The 26671-nt window shown below is 44.9% G+C and overlaps 1 protein-coding gene and 1 pseudogene across 6 annotated transcripts in view; one reads left to right on the top strand and one right to left on the bottom strand.

Moving 5' to 3' along the window:
- Palm2akap2 (PALM2 and AKAP2 fusion) overlaps window positions 1-26671 on the top strand; it is a 422795-nt gene that overhangs the window by 292661 nt on the left and 103463 nt on the right. For all 6 annotated transcript variants that reach the window (XM_034502158.2, XM_076934918.1, XM_076934917.1 and 3 more), the window contains one exon: window positions 16457-16539. In XM_034502158.2, the coding sequence (XP_034358049.1) occupies window positions 16457-16539 (83 nt within the window). The remainder of the gene's footprint in view (window positions 1-16456; window positions 16540-26671) is intronic.
- LOC117708356 (large ribosomal subunit protein eL36 pseudogene) lies at window positions 19365-23048 on the bottom strand (annotated as a pseudogene).

Genomic DNA, 26671 nt, shown 5'->3' with positions numbered 1-26671 from the left:
CTCCTAAGTACCCGGACATCAAGAATGTGCCACCATACCCAGGCCATACTGAGTCTTTGACAAAAAGGACACCGCTTTAGTTCCCTGTCAACACCTCTCCCAGCAGATCCCCTATTTCCCACTTTTATTTGAAAATAGGCCTTAATGAGGACCATCTTGTACCTCACGGGTACAAATTGGCATAATTATGCTCTAATTGTATTTTGAGAGAAAAGTTTCATTTTAACAGGAAGGGTGATGTGTAGGAGGAGCTAAGGTAGGAGGAAGAGAAGGAGTAAGAAGAGGAGAAGAAGAAGGAGAGGAGAAGCTAGGTGATGAAAGAGAGAAAGAGGGGGGAGACAGGGAAGCAGATGTTCATGTATCTCCACCAGTCAAAGATAGTTGTTATATCTAGGTTGGGTAGTGGGTTACACCTCTGATTGAGCAATACCAAACTTTTTTTTTTTTTTTTTTTTTGGTTTTTCAAGACAGGGTTTCTCTGTGTAGCCCTGGCCCTGGAACTCACTCTGTAGACCAGGCTGGCCTCGAACTCAGAAATCCACCTGCCTCTGCCTCCCAAGTGCTGGGATTAAAGGTGTGTGCCACCACTGCCCGGCTAATACCAAACTTATAAAGCCCATGATTAACATTTTTTTTAAAAATGTATATGTGCAAAAAGAAAGAGGGAGCAGGGGATAGGGGTTTTCTAAGGGGGGGGGGATGGGGAAAGTGATGGCATCTGAAGTGTAAATAAAATATCTAAAATAAATAAATAAATAAATAGGCCGTACCCTTCTGCCATCTGTCCCCATAGTGACTCCAGAGGCTGTAGGTTATGTGCTCAGAACCCATGACAAATGTTCCCTGGCTTCAGAGGATGCCGTGAACAGAGCCACATTCTTTTCTTTTGCTTTCCTCTTGGGATCAAGATGGTGAGTCCTCTTTCACTCTATTGTCCCCATAATTATGCCTCTAAAGTCTGTTCCCCTTGAATTCTCTCATTCGTCAGAATGGGCCTTACCCAAACAATAATAAGGTTTGTTGTCTAGTGTTTGTCACTCCATTGGGTTACCTTTAATACATTGTTCCAGTCAGAGACCCTTCTCAGGGGCTCTGATTGCTCTCAGGGACAACGTGAAGATATACAGAGATCTGTCGTTTCCAACCTCAGCTGACTGTTTGGCTATCCCCAGGGGGAACCCTGGAAATATGCTGTCAGTTCAGTCCAGCCTCTTTTAATTACATAATAAGTTGTCATGGGTGGCTGCCCTTTTGACACTAATCATGTGTCTCAGTGTCTCCAAGGATCCTGCACTACTTACCGCTCTCGGTGCTGTGACAAAGTACATGGTACAAAACAAACTTACAGGAGGAAGGGTTTGATTTAGCTCATGGATTGAGAAAGGACAGTCCATGGTGGCAGGGAAAACAGGGGTACAGAAATATGAGGCAGCTAGTCACATTGAGACAACAGAAAAGTCTGTGCTCTAATCATTTTGCTATCTTCTCCTTTTTATTCAGTCTAGGACCCCAGCTCCTGAGGTGAGGCCACCCACATTTAGGGTGGGTCTTCCCTCTTCAGTTAAAACCCTCTGGATACCCTGTCAGACCCTCACAGAAATGTTGTCTCCTGTGAGATTTTAAACCCAGACAAATAGACAATGAAGAACTCGCACCTCCGTTACTAAATTGCCTCTTCACACAGCTACCAAAGGCAAGAAATATGGTGAGTTCCTGAGCTCTGTACTGTACCGTACCAGGATAGAAAGAATTTAGGGAAAGAAAACTCCTGATTTTCATCATCATTTAATGTGTGGTTCCTTTTCTGATTTGCTAGAAGACCTTATGAAGGAACAAGGGCCACTCCTCAGTGTGTGTGCCCACACAAACACTTTCCATGGTGACATTATGTAAGGGTTACCCCATGTTGGCCCTAGTCTAAATTTAGACCAGGAGAAATTCTAGAGCCAACTATTCAGATTCTTAGCCATTGCTAGGAGCTACTGTAATAAGAAAACGGCTCCAGGCTGGTACCTGCACCAGGCACAGACCTGCAATCCCAGCACTTGGAAGGCAGAGGTAAGAGGATGACAGAAATTCAAACCCAGCACGGTCTAGTGAGCTCTAGGACAGCCAGGGCTACATGGCAAGACCCTATCTCAAACAAACAAACAAACAAACAAACAAACCCAAATGAAATGGATCCAAAATCTGTCTGTTGAGTGAATGTCCGTGTACTGACTACATAGAGACAGCTTTGCCTCCCGCAGTCAGAATCTTGTCAAGGCTGTGAGCGGCTTGAGGGGAGAGGTGCAGACAGGACAGTGGCATGGTCGGATTGATGCATTTGTCAGAACTTTTTGCCTTTGGTTGACTGCTAGATCAGTATGAGCTCAGAGTCCTGTAGTTCTGTGGTTTCCTGATTGGGGGAAAAAAACGATGCCATCAGCACGCTTTCTCTGCATTCTCCACAGTTCCCCCATAGCACTGAGTAATTTGTTCTCAGTTAGTGCAGGACTTACTCTCAGGCTGGTAGGGGCAACCTCTGTGGTGAACATCTCTGGCTTCCTATGGGCATCTACTCCTCCTCTCTGATTCTGACAAAAGCTCCAGGCCAGGACCGGACTGCCCTAAGAGGAGCAGCCCTGCAGCCTTGGATCAGGAAGGAAAAAAAAAGCAGAGTATTTAAAATAACTTTTTTTTTAATGTGTGGGCCAGTGAGATGGCTCGGTAAAGATGAAAATGTAATGACCTGAGTTCGATTCCCCAGAACCCACGAAGGAGAGAGCCTACTCCTGAAAGCTCTGACCTCTACCCGTGTGACACACACACAATTGCACACACAGAGGCACATACATGAATAAAAATAAAAATAGGGCTGCAGGGGACATAGCTCTTTGCCCCCCCCCCCCCCATGCATGAAGCTATTACTAAGAGAGGAGGGAGAGGTTGGGGATTGTTACTAACATGGGCAGGAGTTCAGGACCATCCCATGCTCCCTTCTGCCCACCCATCCTCTATCCCTCCCTTTCTCTCAAACTCTCCACCCCACCCCCAATCCTTCCCGCTTCTCTCCCCTTTCTCTGTGACTTGGACCAGGCAACTTTGCATCTTTGATTCCCCCATCCAGATTTCCTCTCGGCTCTAAGCTGGCTTTTCCTCTTTAGTTTTTCAAATTTCTATTATAGAGGCCCTAGCTACTGAGCTAGCACATGTTGGACTCTCTTTAAAGGGCAAGGAAAGAAGAGAAATGGAGCCAGCCAAAACAAAATTCTTTTTAATAGCTGGAGGGAAAGAGGAGAGGAGAAAGTGACATTAATGCTCTCTCCCCACCATCTATCGAGTCACCAGAATGAGCCTGTGTCACTTTGAGTTGTGTGTGCTTTATGCTTTCATCTGTGTCCAAGAGCTGGGTGCCCTTGCGTGTGCCGATGAAGGAGGACTTCGTGTTCTACATATCCTTGTGCTACGTTGTGGATACATCCCAAATCAACGTTGACAGTGTCTGGGTCCAGCTCCTGACTTCTTTAGTGGACCAAACCAAACTCCCAATGAGGGTTTTAACTTTGATAACTATTAGCCTTGTCTGTTTCTAATCACACAAACACTCGAGAATCAAAAACAACCCTGCATCATAAAATCTACTGCCTTCAGCATATTCAGTGCACGGCTGCTTGAACCTTTAAACAAGTCACTCCGCCTCCCTCCCACATTCATCACAAACACACTGATGATAGCGTTTAGCAACCCAGTCAACTTCTGGAATCCATGCTGACCACCTCTGGCCTCCCCATCCTTCGTGACTCATTTCTCTCTGCTCATCATTACTTCTTTGCAGTTGAACTCCCTATGCTACTCCTACACAGAGACTTTAAACTCCTGCCCAATACTCACGTCTTCTCCCAGTGGTATCCCTTCCTTGGGCCTGACCCTAGTGGACAGCTCTGTCATACAGCCTTGCCACTTATCAGGTTCTGTGAACTGCCCTCTGCTCACATCAGCTGTGGATCAGGGCTTTCTCTTTTTATGCCCTCTCCTAGTGGTACCCATATGTGTCCATGTGCTAAAGTTGTCATGACAACCTACCATAACATGACTACATGCTAGGAGGGTTGCCATTTGCTCAAGAGGTCTAAAAATTATCCTCAGACCTTCCTTAAACTTTACCCAGAGGTTAATCCTTTTCTATATGCTTCTAGTGGGTTTCCTGAATGCTTGAAGGAACTCACTATATAGGTGCCTCAAAAGCAAGAGCAAGGGAAGAAGTCTGGAAAGACATTTAGTGCTTTGGGTGGACATGTGACATGCTACCCATCTATCTACGGAAGATTTGTGTGATAAGGAAGGCCAGATGATGGGTCCATGATGGAAATCCGGTTGCCTCACCTCCCACATTGCCTGCAGACTCCTGAGAACAGGACCAGATCGTTTCCATCATGGTCTCCCAACCCAAGCCTGGCCAAAAAAAAAAAAAAAAAAAAAAAAAAAAAAAAAAAAAAAAAAAAAAAAAAAAAAACAAGCAAGGAAGGATATGACCACGGCTGCATTTTGGAAATTTTTTTGGAAGTCGTGAGAAACAAGACAGGCATGAAACAGGGACTTTCAGAGGCTCATGTGCTGGAGTGGGGGTGGAGACACGGGCTCTGGAAGATAGGGAAGGCTGTGTCTCCAAAGGTTCTGTCAGCCACTGGTACCTTCAGCCTGATGTGGCAAGACAGTAAAACAGAGGCACACAACTTAAGTGACTGACTCTCTCAAGAATCCAAAGGCCTAAATATTTCTCCATCACCACCTTCCCTGGAGATCTATTTTACATTAAAAAAAAAAAACATTTATGCGTATGAGTGTTTGCCTACATCATACACACCATGTATGTGCAGTGCTATAAAGAGACCAGAAGAGAGCATCAGGCTTTCCCGGAAATGAATCTACAGTCAGTTGTGAACTAGGAACTGAACACTGGTCCTCTGTAAAAGCAGCAAGTGCTCTTAATCATTGAACAGTTTCTCCAGTCCTGGAGCTTTAACTAGGGCTATGGTATTTTCTCTGAATGGATCTAAGAGAGTGGCTTGGGTTTCAGTTTGGAGATTTCATAGCATATTATTTTGTCTTTTCAATTAATAGATGTCAATTATCTTTCCACCTGAGCAAACCAGGCCGTCCAATCTGTCTATTCAGGCATGTGGAGAGTATACCAGACTCTTTATGGGACCTGCAGAGAACTCCCACCAAGCAGAAATCCTTACAAAAGAACTAATGATTAAGCCAGGCTTCAGGCCATACGTCTTCTTGCCCCAAGTAGGAACCCTTTGGGGCAAGTCCTTGAGATGCATGTGGGTCACATGGTTGTCTAAAACGACCTTAATTTCTAATTACTGGCACAGGCCTGCAGAAACAACTGCTTTCAAAATGAGTTTGGACCACAAGGGTCTTCTAAAACTCATATAAAATTGCACTGGGCTGGTTTTCTGCTCTCATTTCCCTGTAATTGGAGTCTGTTTCCCACTTCCTAAATAGAAGAATGCTGGGAAGACGTTTGAGAATACGGCAGGAGATGAGACTCGGTTTTCTGACCCAGTCTTTAATGCTGTAGTGAAGAAAGCTTTCCCCCACTCCCATCTGTCTCAGTTTGGGTTTAATTCCTGTGAAGAGACACCAAGACCAAGGCAACTCTGATAAAGACAAACATTTAATTGGGGCTCACTTACTGTTTCAGAGGTCCAGTTCATTATCATCATGGTGGAAAGCATGGTAGTGTCCAGCAGACATACTGGAGAAGGAGCCAAGAATTCTACATCTTGATCCAAAGGCAGCCAGGAGAAGGTTCTCTTCTACACTGGGTAGACCCTGAGCATAGGACCTCAAAGCCCACCCCCACAGTGACACATGTCTTCCAACAGGCCACACCTCCTAATAGTGCCAATTCCCAGGGCCAAGTGTATTCAAATCACCACAACTTTAGAGGCCTAAGTTCTCTGGGCAGATGGAGCTACTACCTTCATGTCCACACATGCACAAGCTTGTGGACACACACACACTCACACTCATACATGTATGTACATGAATACAGACTGTGACTGTGCAGTCTAAATATGCATGCACATGAGTGTTCTTAGGCAAACTACTGGTCTCTTGAAAGTTCCGGCATCTCACTCTGCCTTTGGCTTTGTTATTTGTTTTTGAGACAAGGTCTCATTCTGTAGTCTAAACTGACTGTCTTAGGGCTTTATTGCTGTGGAGAAACATGATGACCATGACAACTCTTATAAAGGCTTACAGTCCAGAGGTTTAGTCCGTTATCACAGTAGGAAGCATGATGGCATGTAGGCAGACTCCGTGCTGGTGTGGTAATCGAGACTTCTAAATCTGTATTTGCAGGCAACAGGAATAGACTACACACTGGGCCTGGCTTGAGGATCTGAGACCTCGAGGCATGCCCCCAATGACACACTTCCCCCAACAAGTCCACACCTACTCTAACAAGGCCATAGCACCTAAAAGTGCCCCTCTCTGTGGGCCTGTGGGGCAATTTTATTCAAACTACTACACTGGCCTAGATCTCTGTAACCCATGCTGGCCTTGAATTTAAGGTTGTTTCTCCTGCCTTACCTTCTTGAGTTCAAGGATTATATGCACAAGTCACAATACCAGCTTGAAGTCTCATTTCTGCTATTTATTCCATAAAAATAAAATAGTAGCCAAGAGGTGGTGGGGCATGCCTTTAATCCCAGAACTCAGGAGGCAGAGGCAGGCAGATCTCTGAGTTCAAGGCCACCTGGTCTACAGAGTAGTTTCAGGACAGCCAAGGCTACACAGAGAAACCCTGTTTCAAAAAACAAAAATTAATTAATTAAATAGTAATAGTGCCTTTTTACTGAAACTGAAACCCAAGCCACTCTCTTAGATCCATTCAGAGAAAATACCATGTTAGGGGTTTTTTTGGGAGGTGGTAGTTTTTTGGTTGTTGTTGTTATTATTTTGTTTCTCGAGACAGGGATTCTCTGTGTAGCCTTGGTTGTCCTGGAACTCACTCTGTAGACCAGGCTGTCCTGGAACTCAGAAATCCACCTGCCTCTGTCTCCCAAGTGCTGGGATTAAAGGCGTGTGCCACCACTGCCTGGCTATGTTGCTGTTTTAAGATGTACTTATTTGTTTATTTATGTGTATGTGAATTATATGTTACATATGTGCAAGCCTGAGGAGGCCCAAAGAGGGTGTTCAATCACTTTGAGCCAGAGTGGTAAGCCACGTGATGGGGGTACTGAGAACTGAACTCAGAGAGTTCTTAACCACTGAGCTATCTATCTCTTCAGTCCCCGGGCTCTCTTCAAGGTCTCAGTGTAGCCTAGGATGTCACTGAACTCTTGATTCTCCTGCCTCCGCCTACCAAATGCTAGGGTTACAGGCATGTGGCACCATGCTGCGTTTATGCAGTACTGGTAATGGAACCCAGAGCTTTGTGGATGCTAGGCAAGTGTTCTACCAACTGAGCTACATCCCGAGTCCAGTAGTGCCTATGTTGTTTGGAATTTTAAAAAATATTATTAGTGATGCAATAGGTCTGAAGTCCAGGGCAAGGTAGCCGTGTGATAGAAGGCAGCAGCTATTATTAACAACAGTCGGTGTGCTCCTTACCTCACGCTTAGAGGAAGAGGGTCAGGCAGAAACAGCACAGTGCTTTCTCATCCCAGGTACCATGTGGAGAGTTTGCCCTGGGCCCTCTTTTGGGTTCTAACGCTAAGCTGAAGCTTGGTGGCCCAGGGTGCTTGTGTATCCTTCATCTTTTCTGTCTTTCCAAAGCTCTGCGCTTTAGTTTTCCTCTCTGCCTCTGCAAACTAGAGTGTCCTAGATTCCTGGAGAACTGAGTCCTGGAGGTGTGTGTGTTTGTGCGTGTGCGCGTGCGCGTGCGCGTGCATGTGTGTGTGTGTGTGTGTGTGTGTGTGTGTGTGTGTTAGTGTGTATGTGAATGAATGCACGTGAGTGTGCATGTGTGTTTGTGACAGTATACAGGTATGTGTATTTTAGTGTGTGCATGTGCTCATCCATGGGTATGAGTATATACATGTGAGTGTGTGTAGTGACATATGAGAGACGGACAGACAGACAGAGACATGGGGTGAGGAGAGAGAGTATAGGCCAAAGGACAACCTAACATTTTCATTTCTCAGGTACCATCAACTTGTATTGTGAGACCATCGCTCAGTAGCCAGGAACTCTCCAGTAGTCCAGATTAGTCTGGCTAAATAGCCAGTTTAAGGTGTCTGACTGTCACTATGAACTAGGATTAAGGGCATGCCACCCTCACATGTAGTTTTCTGAAGCTTTTTTTATTTTTAAAGGATTTCTGTTTGGATCCTGGTTGCCACAGAGCATCACCTAAGCCCCAGGTGAACATCTGTTGAATTGCATGGGCCTAGTCTGAGGCCAGCCTGGCAGTGTTGAAACCTTTTCTATTCACAGTAGCAATCTAATTGGTAACTATGTATATTTGTTTCTTATGTTTTTTGTCTCCCAACTAGACTTGATTAGTAGTCTTCTGTGCTACAGTTTGCCCTTGCCTGAAGCCCAGCTGAGGAGTACTTGTATTTTAACAATTAAAAGACTGATTGCATATTGATTCTTTTGGTTTCCCTGCTGGACTGAAAGCCACACCAGGGAGCCTTCTTTGCTTGCAGGATGGATTACTAAATTCTCTGCAAGCAGTAGTTACTTAGTAAATGAAGATGTGATTAAAGCAACAATAACATTTTCCTTTGAGCTTGGCTCTGAGAATTGGGTTAAGAGCCACTGTGAAAGCCCTAGGGATTTCCTGTCCTTGGATCTTCTTTTCCATCACCTCCTCAAGAATCTTGTCCCTATCTCTAATTATAAACAAAACATTCATCGTTAGGCTTTTTTTGGTTAGTTGGTTTTTGGTGAGATTTTTGTTGTTGTTTTGGGGTTTTTTTGTTTTTGGGGGTGTTTTGTTTTGTTTTGTTTTGTTAAAGCTCACAGGATAGCAAACAGCCTGTGGGCTTGTGGGCTTCCATTCAAATGTTGATTCCATAAGAGGCTGAGGCAGGAGGATCTCCATGAGTTTGGGACCAGCCCAGTGTCCTCTTGCAGAGGACCTGAGTTTGGTTGCCAGCCTCCACAAGGTGGTTTGCAAACATCTGTAATTCCAGTTCCAGATGATCTGATGCTTTCTCTGACCTCCATGCCATAGTGCACAGGTGGTTGCACATATACACAGGTAAAACACTCATCCACACAGTCTAGGGAAAGTGAAAAAGGTTTATTGTAGATATGAGAGAAAACATAGCCAGAGGCATCTAGAAGGGTCCAGAGTGAACACTACCCTGAGCTGGGCCATGTGAGGAAACTGAGGAGGGTAAAACCAGGAGGTTAACAATGTAGACAAAAGGGGCAGGTAACCAAAATGTCAGATTGTATATGGAAAAGTAGCTAAGGGAAAAGCAGCCTAGCCCAGGGTTGAGGACGGTTAGGGTAGGGGGCATGGCATGCCAGCCATACTCCCTAACAGGAAGGGACTGAGGGATGCTGGGAGAACCAGGCAGCCAGGTCCTCTGTGAAATATTGGACACTTCAGCTAGTGCTCTGTATAGGCCTGAGACCTCTCAGCAACTTGGTAAGCTGTTACTTTTCTTTGGTTGTTTATTTTGCTTTGTTTTAGGTTTTTAGTTTGTGGGGGAAATAAATATTTTTGTTGTTTTCAAACACTCTGTAGCTCAAGCTGGCCTAGAACTCACAGCCTTTCTTTCTGCCTCAGCCCTCACATGCTGGGATCACAGATGTGAGCCACCATAGCCTCCTCAGAGGCCTCTGGGTAGACGTCCCCCATTCAGGGAGATTAGAAAGGTTAAATAGGAGATGCAGCAACCTCTGGGCCAGTTAGAGGAAAATCCTTAGTCATTCAGAAGGTGGGGCTTTCTGCTGTCCTTGTGAACCCTCCACTTGATAGTGTCCTAGAGGAGGAGGTCCCCTGCCTCCATTGCTTCTGCAGGAGGCTCTCTCGGGGTCTGCTATGCTCATCTGCCTCAAGCAGGAGAAAGCTGGGCCTCAGGAAGGATGAGACACTACCTGGAGTAGGTTGGGCTGGGTGGGTGACATCCTCCCCTCCTCCTCCAAACCCTGGGCAGAGCTTCCCACCCAGAGGAGGCAGGCCCCATCAGCCTATCTCCGGGAGAGGCTTCCGAGGGCAAGACGTCTGTTTAAAGCGAAATCATTGTTCCGAAGTTCCGTTAATATTTTTTTGTAGCTGCCCAGCTGAGAACTACTCCAGGAATAGAGATGTTTTTGACATCTTATGAGCCAGAGGCAATTAAGAGGAAGATAAATTGGTCAGGTCTGGATTGTGAGGCTTTCACACAGAGGCTTGGGTTAGGATGAGAACGAAGACAGTGGGACACAGCCCCCAAACCCCAGTCTTTTCACTGTGGCTGAATACAAGGACTTCACAATGAGCTAATCTTCTGCCAGGATTGATAGATTTTGTGCTCCAGGGATAAGCCTGCAGTAGGGGAGAGAGAATTCTCAGAGCATTTCGGCACTTCTTGTGGGTAGGCTCTTGTCTCCTCAGATGCAGAGTTCAGAGGCCTAACTCTACACTCCCCACAGCTCCATGGCTGCTAAGGTCAATGGGTTGATAAGGAGGAGGAGAACTTCAGTGGATAAGGTCTGAAGCCATGGAGAGAAAAAAAACAGAAAGTCCCAGCCAACAAAAGCAGTTCTCTGTAGCACTCAAGGGCCTTCTACTGTCCCCTGTACTCTTTCTATTATCCCAGCTTCACAAGCCATCATTAGGGGACCTTTATTATCCATACTGTTTGTGGCTCAACTTGCCCTCAGTTCACACCAGTTGTCTGACAAACATGACCTTGTGCAGGGGTGAGACTGTCACCATGGAGAAGGCGATGCAGAAGCTGAGGGCTCATCAGGTGACTTTGCAGCGGAACAACAACAAAACCATTCTGCGACCTCGAGGCCTCTTTGGGTCTCATTCAATGTGGGCTGTAGCTAATGAGCTTCTGTTGGGTGCTGGATTCACTGTATCATTCAGGGATAGGGCTGGTGTTAGGTTCTATCCTCAAAGCACTCAGGGGCTCACTCTCCTGACAGGTGATTTATATCTGATGACAGTGTCTCCATGGAGTTCCCATCTGAGGGTCCTTTCTCAGCCCTGGAGCATGGGACCAACCCCAGTGTGTCATTACTTGTCCTAGAATGCATCCACTAAGACATGGGACTGTGTGTCCGTGTCCTGGCCCTCCTACCTGTAGCATCATCCCTCTTTCTCTTTCTCATGCTGCCAATTTTCTGTTCCCTCACACTGACTATCCCAAATCAGCACTTCTCATTAGGATAAAACTAAGTGTATATTAGGTCCAGTACCCGCCCATAGGTGCTTTTTAAGCTAATTGATAGGGGTCAATGAGGCAACCTTGACAGCAAAGAATGTTAGGCATACATTTTCTTTCCCTACCCATGTTCCCATAAATGGGGATAAAGGTCATAACTAAGTTCTGCCAGTGCAAAATACAAGTCTTGTTTCAAAAAGAATAATAGATACTGCATCCTGAGCCAGACGAGTGGCTGTGACCTAGGAACACAGACTCAGCACGCCCTGAATGACATGGCTCACCATGGAAGCAGTTACAGGAACTGTTATGATCACATGGTAAGAGCCAGGCATAAAACATCTATAAACACAGTGGAGGGGACAAGAAGTAGACAGCTTACAGAAATGGTATCTCTGCGACATTGGGTGGTATTTGGTGAGACGCCCAGCTGTGGGGCCGGGGAGAACTAACGGTGTTTCAGTTAATACAGACAAAAAGTTTTACCTCACAGACAAAGAATATTAAGTCAGGCACAGAGGTGCGTAACACATGTCTATTGAGAAGACTAAAGATTCCTGGATTTGCAACCCGATTACTACAATTAGCTCTGATCAGCCAACCAGTCTGCAGAGTCGTCAACATAAGTGTGACCTCATCAGGAACTTCAGTTACCGACTCCCAGTGAGGACGGAGATGAAGACATCATTCTAGGGCTGAAGTTGGATATTGCCAAAAAGGATTTGGTCTTAGAAGGCTGAGTGCCAAGGGCGTGAGGATTCATGCATTCAGATGTGCATGTCTACCTACTTAGTGACCTCTGTGCTGGTCATCTTGTGACAGATGGTATTGGTTGCTCATCTGTCATCTGGTCAGCAAGAACTCACTGTGAGTTCAAGGCCAGTGTGTACATAGTAAGTTCCAGGATAGCCAGAACTGTTACACAGAGAGACCCTGCCTCAAAACAAAAACAAAACAAACCCCTTCCTTCTTGCTGGCCAGAACCCCATTTTGCACATTTGATGTAGTAGCCATGTGCTGAGAACATCTCCATACCAGGAGGTGGATGTGGTAGAGTTTTGATAAATCTTGTCTCTTTTCCATGACTGGGCTAGGAATAGACTCACATTGCATTTTTACCAATGAGAGTTTGAGAATCATCTGGGAGTGGGGATTGCTCTGAGAGAAGGGTTTTTGTTGTTGTTTTTCGTTTTGTTTTGTTTTTATTTTTTATCTCTGTGTAACAGTCCTGGCTATCCTAGAACTTACGATAGCCTTGAACTCACAGTGATCCACTTGCCTCTGCCTCCCAAGTGCTAGGATGTGCAACCACGACTAGCTGGTTTTTTTTTTTACTCTTATAAAAAAGTGAGTGGAAGCTGGGTTGTGGTGGCGCACACTTTTAGTTTCAACACTCCGGAGGCAGAGGCAGACAGACCTCTATGAGTTCGAGGCCAGTCTCAACTACAGTTAGTTCTAGGACAGCAAAAGCTACACAAAGAAACCTTGTTCCAAAATAATAATAATAATAATAATAATAATAATAATAATAATAATAATAATCAATAAATAAAAGGGTGAATAGAAGCTGGGTATGGTGGTGCAGGCCTGTGTTTCAACACTCGGGAGGATCTTAAGTTCAAGGTCTACCTGGGCTACTTAAAGGAACAATAACTGTTGGTATCAGGATCATCCCCAAACCCAGTGACATCACACCTAGGACACAGCGACCTGAACATCCGTTGCCAAGGCAATCACTAAACATTCCCAGAATCCACATGACTCACCTCCCACCTTTACCTGTGAGCTGCTATATCACCATCCAACTAAATAGGCAGACCCTTCTGACCTCTTCCCCACCCCCAGACGACTTCTTCTCTGCCACCTTTGCCCTTTCCTCCTACAATAAACCTCGACACGTGGAACTGGTTTGGCCTAGTGTGGTCTGTGCAGACACGAACTACACTTCTAACACAACAATAACCAAAATGTTTTTAAAAATCAATTTAAAAATTAAGGAGGGAAATTCCTCCCCTTTTTCATTTCAGGACATTTTCATGACTTGTGGAATTCCTGTGACCATTTTAGGAACAGAGAGGAAGGTCAAGAGAATTACAGAGCTTGACAGAGGTGATAAGGCCAGAATGTCAGCCACCTCTAATGCCATCCTGGCTTGAAACTTTTGTTGCACCAACGAATCTTCTGTTGTTGTTGTTGTTGCTGCTGCTGCTGCTGCTGCTGCTGCTGCTGCTGCTGCTGCTGCTGCTGCTGCTGCTGTTTTGTTTGAGGGGTCTTACTATATATCCCTGGCTGGCTTAGAACTCACTATGTAGGCCATGCTGACCTCAAACTCACAGAGATCCCCTTGCCTCCTCTTTCTTAGAGCTGGGATTAAAGGCATGTGCCACCACTGTGCCTGGCTCGATCTTCTCTTTTTAAAGCCTCTGCTTAGTAATCTATTACCTGCACCCTCAAACATCCTAAGTGACATCTCCACTGAGGGTAACAATGGAGATATTACTCTCATGTCCCCATAGTCAGTCTCAGCTCCTGTGTGTCTGAGCCATCTTCCATCCCTCTTCTCATGTTTGTAATAACAATGATCCAAATGAAGTCACCCCAAATTTATCCTCAGAATGCCCTAAGCTGCTATACCCTCAGACCTCCTTCACTGCTGTGCCATCTTTGCTTTGTCTGTGGGTTACTATACTCAGTCGAGCCTTGTGAAGACCTGCTCCCAGCCCAGATTCCTCTCTCAACAGATCACCCTGGGAGTCCCTGGCTTCTCCCAAGCTTGATTGTCTCATTTCAGTTGAGCTCACACACGCTGCTCAACAGTGTAATCAACAGCATGTGTATTAGTCAAACCTAGCCTGCGTGTGCAGGTAGGAAGGTCGGTGGCTGAGAACTAGAACTCAGATTAAGAGACTTCCTCGTCTGACTGTAGCTAGGTCAGAAGATGCCACAAAAGCAATTTAAAAAGCAGCCACAACCATTGATTTATTTATGCATGAGACACCTTTCTGAAACTGTCCCTGCTGGAGTGTTTATCGGTATACTTAGCTACAGGATGACAGCTCTCGGTGACTCTTAACAACAAGGAAATGAAAACTTTCTGTTGCTGGGAGGGAGATGGTGCTTTTTTTTCCTGAAGGTTTGTTTCATCTGATCTTCAAAACATGGAATAAATAATGTGAAAGTGTTTCTAGAGATTCTAGAAGTAATATCAAATATTGTTTCACTTTTCAGAGAGGTTATGAATAGGAATTGGAGAGATGACACGTTAATAGTGTCTGGCTAGCATGAGGCTCTGGCCTGTGTTCCCTCAGCACTATGGGGGGGCGGGGGCAGGTGGAGGAAGCATGAGGGGTGGAGCTAAGCAGAGAAAGGGCAGTGTGAAGGAAAGTTATTACTTAAAAGCATGTTATGGATGCTGGGTGTGGTGGTAATCCTAGCACTTGGGTGGTAAAAGCCAGAGATCAGGAATTCAAGGTCATCCTAGCTATGACCTATGTATGAGTTAAAGGGCAAAGTTGAGTTCCAGAAGACTCAGCTCAAACACCAAACAAACAAAAGCTGAAAAGGTGGCCCAGTGGTTAAGAGTATTTGCTGTTCTTTCGGAAGACAAGAGTTTAAATCTTAGTATTCCTGTCCAGTAGCTCATGACCCCCTGAAACTCCAGCGCCAGGGTATCCAAAGCCTTCTTCCGGCCACTTTGGACAGGCCCTCCTCCCATACACACACTCATAAATAAACAAAATAATTTTAAAAGCAAAACAGAAAAAAAAAGTACTCTATGGAGATGGGCCTACTGGCTCATGCTAATACTCAGAGGTTGAGGCAGGAGGATTGCTTCAACCTTAGTTGAGATCAGTTTAGTTTACACAGTGAATTTTAGACAAGCATGAATTATCTATGAGGCCCTATCTCAAACAGCCAAAGCAAGGGTCACTTTATGTAATAGTACAATGTTTGTGGGTGAATGCATATATAATAGAATTCAGGACTTAAATTATTCGGATTATTTTCCTCATAAAAAAGGAGATTGTACTCTTGTAACTAATAATAGCAGAGTGTCTGTCTGGAATGTCTTTTAACATTCCACATCCGAGCTGTTTAAGTGTCTTTGCAATAGTAAATCATGGATCTTAGTGGAATGGAAAGTCTCCTCTGGAACTTGACGGGCAAGCAGAGGACTGGCAGCATTCTGGAGCTGAAGGACTTGCAGATAAGCAATCTAACCAGTGATGCTTTGATACATATACACAAAAGCAATCTAACCAGTGAAGCTATGCTACATTTAAACAATGGCAGGGGAGCAATCACCATTTTGAAAATGGAAATGGCGTGTTTAGCTGGATAAACATCCTCAAAAACAAAAAATAAAACAAACAAACAAACAAACAAAAACCCAGCCAGTTGTCTTACATCTTTGAGTCCTCAACACGACAGCTTGCCCTTTTCTTTACAGTTCAAATAAAGTTGGCCTGTAACCCTCTTATGTGTAGAGTGCGCCTAACACCTTCTCTGACATTGTTAACACAAGGTTTTCCTCAAAGTCTACATTCTTGGAGAATTCCTATGTATGCATGGCTACTATCTTCTCCCCACCCCGACTCCTAAATGTGGGACCTCATTCATTTTTACCAGACAACACCACACAAGAGAGTGGCGTAGAACAGATCTCTGTGCAGTTTTGAGACTAAGAGACAAATATCATCATGACACCTCATGATAACACTGATTTGTAGACATTGGTATTCTCGAAAGTCCTTTTTTGTATCCCTGGGGATCTTCTCCACGTTTTTTCCCTACTTCTTTCAAGTTTCAGGAGAGCCTGAGCTACCCAAGAAAGACCCTGTCTCAAACAAGGGGGGAACGCAAGGCTTGACTGGGACTCCAAAGCTGGGCATTAATTAAAACCAAAGGACATGCTAACTGACCAAACCGTGGCAAGTAAGCCTTCTCAGTAACCAGTAACCACCAGATAGATCAGAGGCCATGTGTTAGTTACCACTTGTTTCCCTTACAAGTCACGTGGGGTTTTAATCTGCCAAAGGACAGCTATGCAGCTTTCCATCAGATGGGACAAATCCACTTGGCTCAAATCCCCTTTCTTTTTTTTCTGTTTCCTTTTCCAGCATCTGGGTGGTCTACTGTGCTGCTGCAGGGGGATGATGTGACTGCAGATCCCATAGGAACCAATGCAGACATGGCCATCCAGGTAAGACTCTCCCAGGTGGCTTCTCCATGATCTCCTGGCCTTCTGAGTCAGACTGTGGCAGGCTCCCTCTACCCTGCTGGCCTTCTTGCTAAAACAGACACGGGGTTTCGTGAAATCTGAAGCAGATTAGGAAAGCTTTGAAAACTTTTGTCCATTTTGTGTGAATGGGAGTGTGCGTGCGTGGGCTTGTAATATACCAGAACAGGAGTGTGATGGTCAGAGGCTGGTTTGTAAGAGACAGTTCTCTCCTCCCATGTGTGTTCTGAGGATTGAATTAAAATGTCAGGCTTGGCTCTAAGGACCTTTGCCTGTGGAGCCATCTCACCTGCCCTGAGGAAGTTTTGGAGCGCCTGAATATGTCTTAATTTCCTGTGGGCCCGCTGTAGGGCATTTATGAATCTCCACGGGGTCAGAGACGTAAATATTCTGAGCTTTGAGGAGTCCAGCCTCACTGTGCATTGTGGAGAAAGGTCATGGAGGCACAGGGCAGCTTTGGTTCGGGCTCAAGATTTCCAGTGATGTCAGCAGGAAGGCAGCACATGGCCCACGCAGGCGGGAACAGTGACAACCAGACGTTTTTTAAATGAGTCATCTGGAAGTTAATGAAATCGGCACCGTTCAAATAAAATGCATGAAATATGAAATCATTGCGTGGATGAAGGGCTCCTTGGTGAACACTATCAGAGGCTCCACTATACTGGGTTGGATACGAAGGAAGAGGCCTTTCTTCTGCTGTTTTTGTTTGTTTGTTTGCTTGTTTTGATTTGTTTTTTGTTTTTGTTTGTTTGTTTGTTTTGGTGAGGTTTTTTTTTTTTCAGATGATTTGAATTTCTTGTATGTGCCATTTCTGAATGTTTTCTTTTAGAAATGTAAGGCCAAAAAAGTCCTCTTTTTGTTTTGTTTCTTGTTGTGGTATTGAGACAGGGAAAAGTGGTAGGAGGGACAGGGGAGGCATTTGAAGGAGGGAGGGGATGGATTTGATCACAACACACATAGACCATATGCATTGAATGAAGAGCTTATTTCTATTTTATTATATATTTATTTATTTGTCTAATAGGGGTTGAATCCAAGGCCTTGGTTTGTTTGTTTGTTTGTTTTTTAACCAGGCAAGTACCCTATCAGTTTTCAACTCTATATTTAAAACACCTTCTAAATACATATACATCACTGTGGATAGGAGCTTCATACAGACCTGTTTGATAGTTTTAAATTGCTCATTTTAATGGGTTAAATTTCAAATCATAAAACACTTCACTTCTAGGGAACTCTTTGAAAAGAGAAAGGGAACCAGAGAGACGGGAGAGGGAAATATGAGGATGAATATGATCTATATGAATGAGGACGCCATAATGAAGCCTATCCTTTTGATCTATTAATGTAACTATTAAAAAAATTCAGGGAGCTGGCTCATCAGTTAAGAGTATTTGCCGCTATTCCAAAAGACTAGAGTTCAATTCCAAACACCCAGGAGAGATGGCACACAGTCACCTATGACTCTAGATCCAGGACGAACTGACATCTCTCACCTCCTCGGACATATACATATATGTACATGCATGTGCATACCCACACACAGATTCAAATACACATGATGAAAAATAATATCTTAAACATCAGCTGGGTACTGGTCAGTGTTGGCGCTCGCCTTTAATCCCAGCACTCAGGAGGCAGAGGCAGGTGGATTTCTGTGGATTCGAGACCAGCCTGGTCTACAGAGGGAATTTCAGGACAGCCAGGGTTACACAGAGAAACCCTGTCTCAAAAACAAAACCAAACAAAAATCAGCTGGGTGTGGTGGCACACACTTTTAATCCTAGCACTCTAGAAACCGAGGCAGGAAGATTTCTGTGAGTTCCAGGCAAGCCGGGGCTACACAGAGAGACAAAAACCAACCAAACAAAAACAAACACAACAACAAAAACCTGTGTTCTTCCTATAATCCCAGCACTTGGGAAGCTGAGGCAAAAGGCTGATGAGTTTAAGGCCACTCTGGCTGGGTTGTATAGCAAGCACTTTCTGACAAAAACAAACCCAACCAAACAAAAGCATCCAGACTGTGGGAGAGAAAGGGTTTAGAGGCTGGGAAACTAGAAAAGAGACCTATGAAGGGGAGGGGGAGGTCTTAGAGGAGGGGAAGGTAATAAAACCCATATGGCATGAAGGCAGATGGAGGACTATTGGGGAGGAAGGGAGGGTCCATCCACTGGGATGAGAGTCAAGGAGATGGGGGGGGGACGATAACTAAAACAGGTAAGTATAAAGATTCCTTAATGAAACCTGCTACTTTGTTAGCTAATTCAAATAAAATAAAGACCATTGCCGGCCACCCTAAGAAACATCTGTCCTAACTCCTGATGCCTGTGAACATAATCTTAGAGAAAGCCTATTTGTAGATAGAATTAAGAGTCTTGAGATGACATCACTGCACTTTCAGCAGATGGTGCTAAACCCAATAACATGTGTCTTTCTAAGAGATAAAAGAGAAAGACAGGCATTGGAGGAGAAGGCCATATGAAGAAACAGAGGCCAAAATAGTTCTGCAGCCCCAAGCTAAAACCAAATGAAGATACTAAGAGTGACTCAGTGGCTTCTCATGTGTAAGGCTTCAGTTCAATCTCTAGCACCCCAAAAAGATGAAACCCCAAACTAATGACCCTCCCAAAACTAGAAGATGCTAGAAAGCTTCCTCCAAGCCTGGTAAGGAATGCAGTAATACCAATGGCGATCTGAAACTGTGGAATTACAGAGGCGTGAGAAAATTAATGTCTGGATTTTGTTTTGTTTTTAATAAGAACAATGATCTTTCATTGGGGGAGGGTTCATCAATCCTTCTTGGCCACCTTCCTCATGGCAGCCAGCTCGGTGCTCAGCTCCTCCCACTTTCTCTTGGCTTGGATGTATGCACACCCTCTTCTTGATGAACTTGAGTGCATGCTTGTTCTTGGACATTTTGAGCAACTCCATGGCACACTGCTCGTAAGGCACGAAGCCGCACACCTCCCGGATCATGTCCCGCACAAACTTGGTGTGTTTGGTGAGGTGCCCATGGCACCGGCTGTGTCTAGGCCATTTTGTGGTCCTTGTTGAAGCCTAGGGCCGTGGGGTAGCGCAGGGCAAGAGCTGCTGCTCTCCAATGGCGGCCAGGACAGGAAGAGATGTTTATGGGGTTTTTAAATTTATTTATGTATTTATTTATTTTTATTTATTTATTTATTTATTTTGAGACAGAGTTTCTCTGTGTAGCCCTAGCTGTCCTGGAACTCACCCTGTAGACCAGGCTGGCCTCGAACTCAGAAATCCACCTGCCTCTGCTTCCCAAGTGCTGGGATTAAAGGCGTGTGCCACCACTGCCCTGATTATGGTTTTTTTTTTTAAAGTGCTCAGCCTGTGGCGATTTGTTGTAACCACCCTAGGAAATTAATACACTAAAGTTCTACCATGTTTCTGGGCATGGTGGTGCAGACAGGCCAATCATCTCTGTGATCTCAAGGTCTAGTCTACATAGTAAGTTCCAGGCCAGCTAGAGCTACACTGTGAGACCCTGTGTTTCTACCAGAAACTGTAGCTACACTTGCTGACTACTAATGCCACAGGGGCAGAAAACCAATGTTGAATATCTCTGTTATGTTGTCTTGTGTTACTGTGTTCACCCTTTATGAGTTGCTTTCTCCTGTTTTTGTTACGGGAGAAATGTTGACTTTATTTCAGCCTGGGCCATCATCAGGTAGGGCAGCCATATTTCAGGAGAGCTTTGAGTTGTCTTACTCTGTTCTAATGCTTGTTCAGACACTGAATGAATGAATGAATGAATGATATGGATTATTGTTTGTTAAAACTTTCCTGGCTGTGGGAATCCCCTTTGCAGCAGAAACAGGAACTTAACAGGCTACTGTTGTTTTATAAAACAAAATTCCCAGATGTTCAATTTACCAATTGAAGATTCTGGAGTTAGACATTGTGATGAAGGCCTGCTAGCTCAGAGAGGCAGAGAAAAAGCACCCAGCTAACCACCACCACCACCACCACCTTTACCACCACCTCTACTTCCTCCTCTTCCTCCTCCTCCTCCTCCTCTCCTTCTTCCTCTCCTCTTCCTCCTCCTTCTTCATCCTCCTCTTCCTCCTCCTCCTCCTCTCCTTCTTCCTCTCATCTTCCTTCTCCTTCTTCATCCTCCTCCTCCTCTCCTCCCCCTCCTCTTCCTCCTCCTTATTCTCCTCCTCCTCCTTTATCCTCCTCCTCTTCTTCCTCCTCCTTCTCTTCCTCATCCTCTTCCTCCTCGTCCTCATCATCTTCCTCCTCTTCTTCCTTCTCCTCCTTCTTCTCTTCTTTCTTCTCCACCTCCTTCTCCACACTGTCTTAAACAACCTTCAATCCAAAGACCCTTCTTTCTGTTTGCTTAAGTTCACTCCCTGCCCGCTGGTTGCTTGCTCTGCCTTTTGACCTAGGGCTGACTTTTACTTAGCTCTTGGAACAAAGGTGTGTGCTAGGGCTGAGCCACACCACAGCAAGGTCTTTCCAGTTCACAATGTGATCAAATATTTTGCAACAGGCTGCTGCTTTTAAAATTCAGATTTCAGAAGATCTGAACTTAAAATGAGTGGGTTTTTTTTCCCCTTGTAAGCAAACCCAAAGGCTTCATACCTGCTAAGCAAATGCTTTACCTCTGAGCCATAATCTTAGCTTGTTGAGAAAAGAGAGAGAGAGAGAGAGAGAGAGAGAGAGAGAGAGAGGCAGAGATAAACAGGTTTTCACCAAGTTGTTCAGGCTAGTCTTCAGCTTGCCATTTTGCTGTGCCAACCTTCTAGAAAAGTATGTGTCACTATGCCTAATTGACCTGAGATAGTTTGGGGACTTGCCTGTCCCCTCCTTCCTTGATTATCTCTTCTTTTTGCTTTTTGTAGTCCTGGGCATTGAACCCAAGACTTTGAACATGCTAGAACATATAACATTTAGTTCGACACTGGGCTATATCCTTTTGAAACAGGGCCTCGTTACTGTTGTCCAGGCTGGCCTAAGATTCAACTGTAGCCCAAGCAGGCCTAGAACTTGCCATCCTCCTGCCTCTACCTCTCAAGTAACTGTGGTTACAGGCCTGCAGTGACAGACCTGGTTTTAAGCTCTCTCTGAACAGTGAATGAGACTCTTCCCTCTGACCCCAGGCGTGTCTAGCCATTTCTTCCACTACAGTTCTGCATCCGTCCCTGCCCTCTCTATCTAATCTTTAGCCAGAGTTACCTTTCCTCTGTCTGAAGCCCTCCTAGCCTTCTTAGTCCTCTACACAGGCCAAATTCCAGGGCAGGGGCCCAGGTTTAATAGCTCAGTGGCTCTGCTTTCCTTGGCCTCACGAATACTAAAATGGAATGAGGTGAAGATTAGCAATTCCCCTGCTGAAGGATGACACACAGATTCGTGACATGTTCCTATTTAAAAACAAAACAAAACAAAACAAAACAAAACAAAAAAAAAAACAACAACAAAAAAAAAACCAATTTGGCTTTTACCCACAGTTTCCTAGCTAGCTCCTCCTCTCCTTCCCCTTTTCCTCGCCTAGTTAATTCACGTCTATAGCTTAGATGTTCCCTTCTCCAGTGGCATTCTCTGCCCAATGTTCTTGCTAAATGTTCCCACAAGACCTGCTACATCCCCTTCATAGCTAGACACATTAAAAAGATTTGTTTTAAAGAAGTGGGGAGTACAGACCTTGCCTAGCATGTGTGGGTCCCACATTCAGTTCCTTTGCAGTGGTACATGCCTATAATTCTAACACTACAGAGGCTGAGACAGGAGGATTGCTGACAGTTTAAGACCAGCTTAACTAAGGAGCAGTTTGAGCCAAGTCTAAGCTATTTAAAAGTCCCTGTCTCAAAAATACAAGCAAGCCAGGCGGTGGTGGCACACGCCTTTGATCCCAGCACTTGGGAGGCAGAGGCAGGCGGATTTCTGAGTTTGAGGCCAGCCTGGTCTACAGAGGAGTTCCAGGACAGCCAGGGCTACACAGAGAAACCCTGTCTCGAAAAACAAAAAAAAAAAAAAACAAAAAAAAAAAAAAACAAAAAATACTTTTCTCCCTCCCTTTATCCTGTCTCCTCTCTTCCTTCCGTCCTTTTTTTTCTTTCCTTAAAGGGGCAGTGGTGGCACAAACCTTTAATCCCAGCACCCAGTTGGCAGAGGCAGGTGGATCTCTGAGTTCGACGCCAGCCTGGTATACAGAGTGAGTTCCAGGTCAACCTGGTCTATACAAAGAAACCTTGTCTCAAACAAACAAACAAACGAATGCACGAACAAACAAACAAACGAACGAACGAACAAATGTCTCACATAGCCCAGGCTGACCTTAGCATTCTATGTAGCTAAGGGCCACTTCGAATTCCTTCCCTTCCTATTTTCAGCCTCCACCTCTGCCACCACACCCAGTTTTATTTGGCTTTTAAAAAATACTTTTGGGGGCATATAGTTTTTATACCATAAGGACCATCCATGTGTTTAACAACTTTTAGCAAATGCATCGTTACAAGCCCAAGGCCCGTACCCTACCACTGAACTACACCTCCAACCCCACCAGGTCTAAAACATCCTCACCACCCTCGTAAGACCTCACCTGTCCTCTTCCCTGTCACCTCTCCCCCCAGAACTTCAGGCTGTGCAGTCTTATAACACATGCTCTTGTGTGCCTGGCTTAGCATGACTTGATGAGGGAGTTCCTGGGAGCATCCTTTTCATTCCTAGCAATGCTGAATAACATTTGGTTTGTGAGCATGCCAGTCAGTGTGTTGATGTCTTTCAGGGGCTGAGTTGGAAAATTGGGGCAGGAACCCAGGACCTGGTACATGGTAGGCAAGTGCTCTGCAGTGAGCTAAGTAGCTACATAGCCAGCCTTGTTCAGGTTTGATTTTATACTTTGACAAGTTGGTGGACTTGGAAGTTGGTCCTCTACACAAATTTCCGGAGAGGAAGCTGCAGAGAGGAACCAGTTCTTAACCATTTCGGGAAATGCATTGCAGAGTTATGGTGGCACAGTGGTTCTCTCAGAGGTCCAGCTGATTCAGATGAGCAGCACTTAGTGGCTCATTTAGTTGCTAATCATGCAGGCTAATTGTAGAAACGTGTAGTTTTGTTTTTTAAGAAAAAAATCAGAGAAAGAAGAATGCAAGAGAGTCAGAGAAGGACTCAAAAGTTTGCCTCTGCCAGCCACAACTGGGAAAAGGTTTTCCATTTTCCTGAAAGATCCCGATGTAGTTTATAGGCACTAAAGAGACTCTCATTTTCTGAAGTCCAGTGGACAATAGATCAGTTCCCAATAAGCTAACTCTGGAAGGCCTGTGAGCAGAATAACCAGGCTACCGGGAACTTCCATCTGGAGACGGTTAGGCCATTCATACATGGGTACTCTGAGATGCTCTGTACTTTGAAGATGCTGGAACTCTTCCCAGAAAGAGGTTAGCTATTCTTGGAAACAATTCAATCTTAAAAGATGTGAATAGCAGTTTGACTGACTGTGGAGAACAGGAGGTAAATCTAGACAGTGGACAAGCTACAGGGTCTGGGTTCTTTTTATTGAGATGTGGCAGTTCTGTGGGTGGGGTTATTCTCATCTGGCTCATAATGTAATGTTACTTTTCTAGTAATTCTGGAGTAATCCAGGCACGTGCTCGTGTGCGTGTGTGCCGTTGCACGTCTGCAGACATTGGCATTACTTCTCAGATGCTGTCTACCTTTGGTTTTGAGACAAGGTTGTTTACTGGCTCTGGAGCTCACCAAGCAGGATAGGCTGGCTGCCCTTCGAGCCCTAGGGACCTTCTGTCTGGGGATTACAAACACAAGCCTGGCTTGCTAACTTGGCTTCTGTGGATCAAACTCCAGTCTTAAAACTTTACTGACTAAACTATTTCCCTGTCACCTAGCTGCTTAGAATGAAAAGAAAACATCTTCACTGACCTCCTGAACTCTGGTATGTAATTCGTTGTTACAAGACCATTCTTGGGTCAAGATGGAGTGAGCAGCACTTTCCAGGCCTCCTGTTTGAGCCTGTCTTTTTAAAATGCTGCCCAGGGAAGAAGTTCAAGAGGCTGAGAAGAAGACAAGAGAACAGTGCAGGTTTGGGAAGTAGCTTACATCCTGGCCCTCAGCCATTGCTTCTCTCCTGGAAACCTGATCATAAACTATTCTATATTCTATCAGTAATTGCATGTTTCCAGTCCTGGATGACAATACATGGCTTATTCAACCCCAACATGGTGGGTTGTCCTAAGCCCTCTTGTTCCAAGCATATTAAGACTAAAAACTAGTCTGTCCTACACTTTTAAACACAGCACTCAAAAGGTAGACACTGGCAGTTTTCTGTGAATTTGGGGCTAACCTGGGCTGCATAATGAGAACCTATCTTAAAACAAACAAGACAGGACTGAAGAGATGACTCAGCCATTAAGAGCACTGACTGCTCTTCCAGAGGTCCTGAGTTCAATTCCCAGCAACCACATGGTGGCCCACAACCATCTGCAATGGGATCTGACGCCCTCTTCTGGTGTGCCTGAGGACAGCTACAGTGTACTCACATACATAAAATAAATAATTCTTTAATAAAACAAACAAACAAAAGCCTTAAAACTAAGTGTTTCTGAAGAAGAGTGTAAACATCAGAATTTCTCTTAGAAAATGCTTCTATTGTCATTAAATCTCCAACATTTCTCCCTTGTTTAAGCCACAAACAAAACTGGCATCCTGGAGCTGTGGTAGAGGCTGTGGGTAGAGTGTTTGAGAAGGGCAGGCACATTTCCAAGTTAAGGAAGTTAAGGTGGACAGCCTCCTGCCAAGAGGATGCTTCTCTCTGTGTGAAACTGGGAGAGAGACTGTCCCCTGAGAAGGGCAGATGTTCTTCATTACAAAGCAGGGAAAGCATCTTGACTCTTCCTGTAGTGAATAGGGGTCACAGGTTACAGCTTTCTTTGGCTTTGGATATAAAAAGCCATTCTGGAGAGTCTTCTGTTGCTGACAATGGAGAGTCCTTTGCCCTTTGTTCTCAATGGAGACAACACTGAGGTATTGTTTTGTGTCAGGGTGGGGCGTGGGGGCTGGGACAAAAAGACACATCTGGGTCCAGAAGTTTTGTCTACACTGTGCACACACGCAGAGGTTGCTCTAAATTTGTTCCCTGGCTAAAGGAAATTTTCACCACACATTCCTTTTTTTAGGTCTCTGAGTCTATTTAAGGTAGTGGCTCTCAGTGGGGGTTGACCCTGTTGGGAGGAGGCAGCCCAGGCTTATATGGGACAACTTTCACAATACTTTCTCTTTGAGAATAAATATCTTAAATTTTCTTCAAAAAACAATGAGCATAGCAGTGCACACCTTTAACCGTCATTTGGAAGACAGAGACAAGAGGATCTCTGTGAGTTCAAAGGCAGCCTGGCCTACATAGCAAGTTCCAGGCCAGCCAGGGATGTATACTGAGACCCTGCAGCAAACAAAACAAAACAAAACAAAACAAAAACCCAAGTCAAAAAATCATTTTAGCTGGGTGTGATTGCTCCCATCTGAGATCCCAGCACTTGGGAGGCTGAGACAGGAGAAACACCATGAGTTCAAATCTATTATATGAAAGACTGTGTCTCAAAATACAGTTTTACACAGTACACACATTTTCAGCTTGCTATGGTGGTGTATGCCTATAATCCTAACATGTTGTAATCATGGAATGTTGAATGTCTGGCAAGGCTAGGCCACACAAGAAGAGCCCATCTCAAAAAGTCAGCCCCACATTCCACTTCTGAAAGGCTCGGGAACATCACAGAAGGCGGGGGGGGGGGGGGGGGGGTGACCAGAAAGAGCCGGGCAGTGGTGGCGCACGCCTTTAATCCCAGCACTTGGGAGGCAGAGGCAGGCGGATTTCTGAGTTCGAGGCCAGCCTGGTCTACAGAGTGAGTTCCAGGACAGCCAGGGCTACACAGAGAAACCCTGTCTCGAAAAAACCAAAAAAATTAAAATAAAATAAAAATAAAAAATCACGCAAAAGCAAAAACAACAGGGAAACAAGCAAGCAAACACAAAACAAAATGCCAGCCAGAAATGAAAATGCCTGTGACCCTGACACTCGGGAGGTGGGGACAGGAGGATAAAGAGTTCAAGGCTAAGG

The sequence above is a fragment of the Arvicanthis niloticus genome, chromosome 5, assembly GCF_011762505.2.
Source record: "Arvicanthis niloticus isolate mArvNil1 chromosome 5, mArvNil1.pat.X, whole genome shotgun sequence".
In the NCBI taxonomy this organism is placed as follows: domain Eukaryota; kingdom Metazoa; phylum Chordata; class Mammalia; order Rodentia; family Muridae; genus Arvicanthis; species Arvicanthis niloticus.
Note: the sequence above shows the minus strand (reverse complement) of the source record. Positions and strands in the feature narration are given on the sequence as shown.